Source organism: Phoenix dactylifera, chromosome 7, assembly GCF_009389715.1.
Source record: "Phoenix dactylifera cultivar Barhee BC4 chromosome 7, palm_55x_up_171113_PBpolish2nd_filt_p, whole genome shotgun sequence".
NCBI lineage: Eukaryota > Viridiplantae > Streptophyta > Magnoliopsida > Arecales > Arecaceae > Phoenix > Phoenix dactylifera.
Window position 1 is genome coordinate 14,616,151 of NC_052398.1, and position 6,265 is coordinate 14,622,415.

Genomic DNA, 6,265 nt, shown 5'->3' on the forward strand with positions numbered 1-6,265 from the left:
ATAAACAAAGAGATTGAGTATTACTTCTAGCTTATAAGGAGAGCAATAAGAATTTTTGTACATACCATGGTAGCTAAGATACAAAACCGTTTACATCCATTACAGAACTTTGACACCTAGGCTGTACTACAGCAGAAACAATTCTCCTAATAAACTAGTGAGTTGTCCCATGACTTCATTTCCCTTGGCATCACAAGAGAGTGATGTAAGATGGTGCAAGGTTTGTCGAGGTTTGCCTGCCAAAAAATGTACACCAACAAGACTATTGGATTTCATTCTCTCAGGACAGGGGACAGAGATTTTAAATGTGCATAGAAACAAGGTTGGGTCCTCTTATTTTGTACTTATTTAGGCTAAAATCATTAACAATTGGAGAGGTTTTGGTGGGCTGTCAAATCACATGAACTTCAAAAAAGATGCTGCCCCTTCTAGGTGGCATGAAATATACCCCATTAGTCCAAGTGGCTATGACTTGTGGTCGCAAGACTTAATATTATTCTTATTGCACTCAGTGAACAAACCAAGCTCTCACATGTACACAAAAAGGACTAGGATATGCTAAAGATCCCCATATTAAAACAATCTATACAATTCACATGCACCTCTCATGACCATCACCGAAGGATAGCAAGCAACAGCAAGAACCAAAGAAAAGAACAGGGCAACTACACCTCACTGTGGTCAAGCCCCAAGAGGACCATGGGGTGGAGGGGCACCAGCCTGGACTGCCATGGCCAGCTCAAACTGCCTCAATGAGAGGGATGGCAGAGAGAGGAATTCTGGAGCTTTATCCCAGCTCTTCATGCTGCTGACATTGTTGAAACCATCCCATCCTACATGGGACACATGCTGCACGTCAGTTGGGAATCCAATCTCCATCTCCTCATCATCCTCTTTGTATATTTCAAACAGTTGAGACAAGCTCTTGAAGCTCTTGATCAGCTTCTGAAACCCCGCGGAGACGTTAGGGCGAGGAAGTGGGAGAAGCACAGATGAGCCCTTCATCTTCCCATCGGATTGGCTTTCACCTTCTCCACCTTCCAGAAGAACAAACACATAAGGGAGCAGACCTGATAAAATACCTCTACTAGATATCTTAATAAGAACTAAGAAAGAAGAATGTTACTTGGTCTTGGCGGAGGTGGTTCTGATTGTGCTCTCTTTGGTTGGCTTATGCAAACTGCGATGCTCGATTGAGAAACGCAGCCCATGGAGAACGGAAGGACGACAAACCTCTCCATCCTTCGGTCTCTCATTGCCTCATGAATGGAACAGAGAAGATGGGCAAAGTGGGAGGTAGGAGGTAAAGAGAAAGAGAATGGTGGTTATGGCATGAAAGAAATGAAGTGCAAGCAAATTTGTTATATTGGGTGGTGTTGACTTTGTTAGCAAGTCTGAATGATTTCAGGGACAGGAGTAACTCGAGTTTGGTGAGAGAAGGCAGAGGGGGAGGAGATATTATGGAGTGGGTGGGGTTAGTTGGTTTTGCTACCCACTTTTTGCTGATTGCAAGTCCAATTTGTAGGGCACTTTGAGGCCACCAACTACTTTTTGTGTGTTCTGAGAACCTTCTCCTATTACTCCCTCTTATCATCTGGGATCTTCTATTTCATCCCTCCCTTGAACACAAAGGCATCGTGTTGAGACCCATTTGTACTTTACTTTTCCCAGCTTACAACTACTAAATTAGGAACTTAAGATTGGTCTAAGAGTAAAGTGTAAGAAATTTAAGATATTAACACTAGACAGATCTCAATTAACAAGCACAGCAGGATTGCAGAGAGCTATAGAGCAGGAACCTAAAGATTTGTCAATTTCATACTGGGACAAATAGTGCTTTCTTGATAGACTAGATGGTGCTACTTTGAATAAAATCAAATATATTTTGCTCTTACAGTTTTATTGGCTTAAGATAAAACCATGCAGTCAAAAAGCTTCCAGAACAAGAATGGTTGGTTACATGACGAAATGATGGATGAGTAATAACACTTATACTGATGATAGCTATCTCACTAGAAAAACATATTGGCATCATGAAGAATTCTTCCTCACAAGTCTAGTGAAGGCATCTACGATTCCTGTTGCGGTCCTTTAAAGTACAGAACTGCTCCCAAGATCTTAGCTTGCTTCCATGGACTGCAATTCACCTTTACCACCACCTCACTACGTTTGACAAATTACTCCCATGGTTGACGGCAAGTGAAGCTTTTAAAATACGACTCTGAAGCACTAAGTTAAAGCCACTACTCAAGCCTTATAGGAATCTTAAACTTGAAGGAGAATGGGTGCCTGAATGAGCTTTGATTGAGACAGGAATAAGTAGAAGTGGAGGTTGTATAAAGACTTCAAATCATCACTGCTTCCCACTTACTTGGGCCATAGCCATAAACTGTATCTGATAATATGTCTCTAAATAGAGTGGGGTATTTGTCTCTGCTATGCTTCTGAATTCCTCCTAGGTCCAACTACTCTTTTATGACATTTTCCCTGAGGATATAATTTGTACAAAAAATATGTCTTACAGTACTATATAAAAGGTAACTATAATAACAATGTGGAAGAGTCAAGCAGAACATTGGAATGGGTAGTGCATCGAATTAGTATGACACTGTTTCAGACATACACACACTAGGTGAGATTTCCTTTTCTTCAAAGTGGGTAAAATGGGCTTTACTGTGACTCGGTTATTAAGCAAACTTTGATGGTGAAAGATTACTTGAAATCCAGAAAAAGATTTTGTGGAAAAAATAATAAACAAATTCCTCAGCAACTAGACAGAACAAAGAGAGACAGATGTCAAGAGCAATGCTGAAAAAGTTACTGAAAATATTTGCACTACCAAAATATAATCATAATTATTAAAGATAATACCAGCAATAAATTCGCAGCATTTTAGACAGTGACTCAAGGTGCAAAAACTGCATTCCCCAGAAACTTATACAATGAAAAGTTGAATTGCACCACACAAATAATTTAGTATTTGCATTGGGTATTGCATGAAACTATGGTGGTTTTAAGAGCACATACCTTTCTTTTGGTCTAAAGAGGTCAGTCCACTACAAGATCAAAACTTCTAGTATCTTGATGGCAAGCTTTGCCAGGTATAACATAATCGAGCTCCATTCACCAGTAATCCCCACACGAGCATTTGCCATCCTTAAAATGATGAAATCGGTAAGTATCTCGAACAATGATCTCCCTGCCTGTGGCTTGACTAACATATTTGATAGCCTCATGACAGTCTACACAGATACGCAGATTCTTCATGACCCTTAAAGGCGATCCACCAGGAGTGCTAATGATCCCATAAGCAATAGCAAGCTTCTCACTATGGTAATTTAGAGCTGATTCTTTTTGTTCTTCTTCCACATCATGGAGAACCAAGTCTGTTCTACTTGAATACCCTAATTCCTTCAATCTCCCAATTAAGTACTCCAAGTAAGAATATATCTCATCTGTCTGGGGGTGTGACCTATCCCCCACAACAAATGTGTGAATCTTGTTCTTCAACTGAATCCAAGATTGACCTGGTTGTTTTCTGATCCCTCTCTCCTGCATCAAGTTCCTCAGTTTGAAAGCCTGTCCCCATTTCCTCTTCGCGGCATGGATATGTGATAGCAATATATAAGATCCAGGATCACATGGTTCAAATCGAACCTGTTGTTCAGAAGCCTGTATTGCCATTTCTATATTGTTGTGCACTCGACAAGCTGATAATAATGTCCTCCAGACAACAGTGTGATGGCTGATGTTGTTTTCATGAATGAAGTCTTTTGCCTTCTCAAGCAAACCAGCTCGACCAAGGAGATCAACCATACAAGTGTAGTGTTCGATATCTGGAACTATGCCATGATCTTCTTGCATCGATCTGAAATACTTATAGCCTTCTTCAACCAAACCAGCATGGCTACATGCTGACAAAACCCCCACAAAGGTTATCTCATTTGGCATTATCTTATCCTGCAGCATGCTTTCAAAAAGCTGAATGGCCTCCTTCCCCTGCCCATGCAAAGCATAAGAGCCTATTATAGAAGTCCACAGCACAACATTTTGACTATGAAAGCTGTTAAAAGTTTTACAGGCATCTTCCAAGCTACCACATTTAGCATACATGTCAGTGATAGCCGATGCCAGAAAGGTGTCAAATCCATGGCCTAGTTTTTCAACACAGGCATGCACCTGCCTGCCTTGCTCTAAGATTCCAGCATCAGAACAAGCTGCAGCGATGCTTGTGAGAGTGAATTGGTCCACCTTGACTCCTTCATGAAACATCCTACGGAAGAGCTCCAGTGCTTCTTCACCCCTACCATTTTGCACATACCCAGAAACCATAGAGCTCCATGCAATTGTTTTTGGCATTAGACCATCAATACACTGGGATGAACTATCGAAAATGATTGACGAAAATTCAATTTTGCCACACTTGCAGTACATATCTATGAGTGAATTCCTAACAAATGCATCATGCTCATACCCAAATCTTAGTATTTGGCCATGAAGCTGCCTTCCCAATTCCAGCAGAGCTAATTTACCAGCTAATACCAATGCCATAGAGACAGTGAACTGATTAAACTTAGGCCCAATCTCCACCATGTGGTAGAGAATTTGCAGGGCATTCATATCCAACCTGTTCTGCATTTGCCCGTTAATAATGGTGTTCCAACTCGAGACATCACAAAGGGGCGACATCTTAAAGATTTTCATCGATCCATCAATATCTCCATTCTGTAAATGAGCACCAATCATAATATTCCATGAAATAGCGTCCCTCTCATTCATCATTTCAAAAACTCTCTCCGCATATTCAAAGGTACTACTTTTGGCATAGAAGTCAAGAATCGAATTCTGCAGCACGACATCCAGTCGAACCCCATTCCTTATAATCCATCCATGGATCCCCTTACCCATTTTAAGATTATTGGAGCCCCTGCAACACTTCAAAACACTAGCGAGAGTAAAGCGGTTAGGCAAAATCCCCTCAGTTAGCATGCGGATAAAAAGTCTCAACCCCGTTTCATACTCTTCATTCCTAGAGAATCCCGAGATCAGAATAGTCCATGCAAACACATCTCTTTCACGGATTTCCGCGAACAACTTGTGTGCAAGATCTAAACAGCTGCACTTGGCATAGAGATTGAGAAGACCGGGGCCCACCTGCCCATCTCGAGCTAAGCCTACCTTGATTGCTCTGGAATGGAGAAGTTCGACGTCGGAAAGGGTTGTTGTGGTTCCCGAGGAATCTTTTAGCAGACCGAGAAAAGCTCTCTGAGGGTTCTCCATGGGAAATGGAAGAGAGGGTAGAGGAGAATGGATGGGGTCGACAAGGGGAGGCGCATCTTGGTGGAGTGAGGTGAGGCTTTCGGTTGGAGAGCGAGAAATTGACGTTGAAGAGAGTGCAGCGATTAAGGGGGAGCGCGGGAAATTCAAAATGTCGGTGACCGCTCGCTTCAACGGCGGCATACGGGGTTTCCCGGGCTAAATCAGCCCGTCCGGTCCATAGAGGGGGCTAAGCGTCAATATGGACTATATAACTCAAGGACAAGAAGTAGAATAAGAATAGAATACAGGGTTTCGTTAACAAATGATGTATTAAATGGAAGTTTTTTAATATTAAATAGAATAAGGGTGCCCGCCCTCGTTGTATTAGATGATGTGGAAACATTTTGTTGGTTTTAAAGAGAGTGAGCAATGGAAGTTTTTTTACAACAACTAATTTTTACTGATATAAATTAGCTTCAACTTTATTTTTTTTAATATTAATACTTTTTCGAAGTTTGGATCAAGGTTGAACAAGCAAAATATACTTTAAATTTTTCGAGCCGGGCCAAAAAAAAATGACCTGGCTCAATCAAGCTTAGCCCCAAAAAACTTGAATATGTTTATATTATATATCATATAATATATACAATTTATTATTTAGAGTATATTATATATATTGATTATTGGATTAAAGGTTTAATTGGTAGCTTTCTATTTTTTGAATCAATTAAATGTGAATTCAAATGTGGACCCAAGTTTTGAACCATGCGTCAGTCATTTTGTCAAGCTTCCATTCAAGTTTGAATCGAGCTTGATCCAAGATCTAATTAATTTCAACTTGATTTAAGATTATTAAGCCGATCTGTTTGGCTAGAATCGAAATTAAGCTCGAATTGAGCTTTAAATAGTGATAAATAAATTCAAGCTCGAAATTGACTTCATGCCAAGCTCGATAAGGCCCAAGCTTAATCAATCTCCACATAATTAACAAACCCCTACTCTCTAG

General features: G+C 40.5%; 2 protein-coding genes across 2 annotated transcripts; both read right to left on the reverse strand.

Moving 5' to 3' along the window:
• Positions 1-411: 411 nt before the first annotated feature.
• Positions 412-2,859, reverse strand: LOC103710599 (CRIB domain-containing protein RIC4-like). The gene is made up of 2 exons (XM_008796406.4): positions 1,127-2,859; positions 412-1,037 (listed from the first exon to the last, which is right to left on the reverse strand). Exons 1-2 carry the CDS (start codon positions 1,254-1,256, stop codon positions 682-684), a joined length of 486 nt encoding a protein of 161 aa, XP_008794628.3. The 5' UTR covers positions 1,257-2,859; the 3' UTR covers positions 412-681.
• Positions 2,860-3,047: 188 nt separating this feature from the next.
• On the reverse strand, positions 3,048-5,855 carry LOC120103701 (pentatricopeptide repeat-containing protein At5g04780, mitochondrial-like). Its single transcript, XM_026806029.2, has one exon. The coding sequence runs from the start codon at positions 5,458-5,460 to the stop codon at positions 3,124-3,126; it is 2,337 nt and encodes a 778-aa protein (XP_026661830.2). The 5' UTR covers positions 5,461-5,855; the 3' UTR covers positions 3,048-3,123.
• Positions 5,856-6,265: the final 410 nt, after the last annotated feature.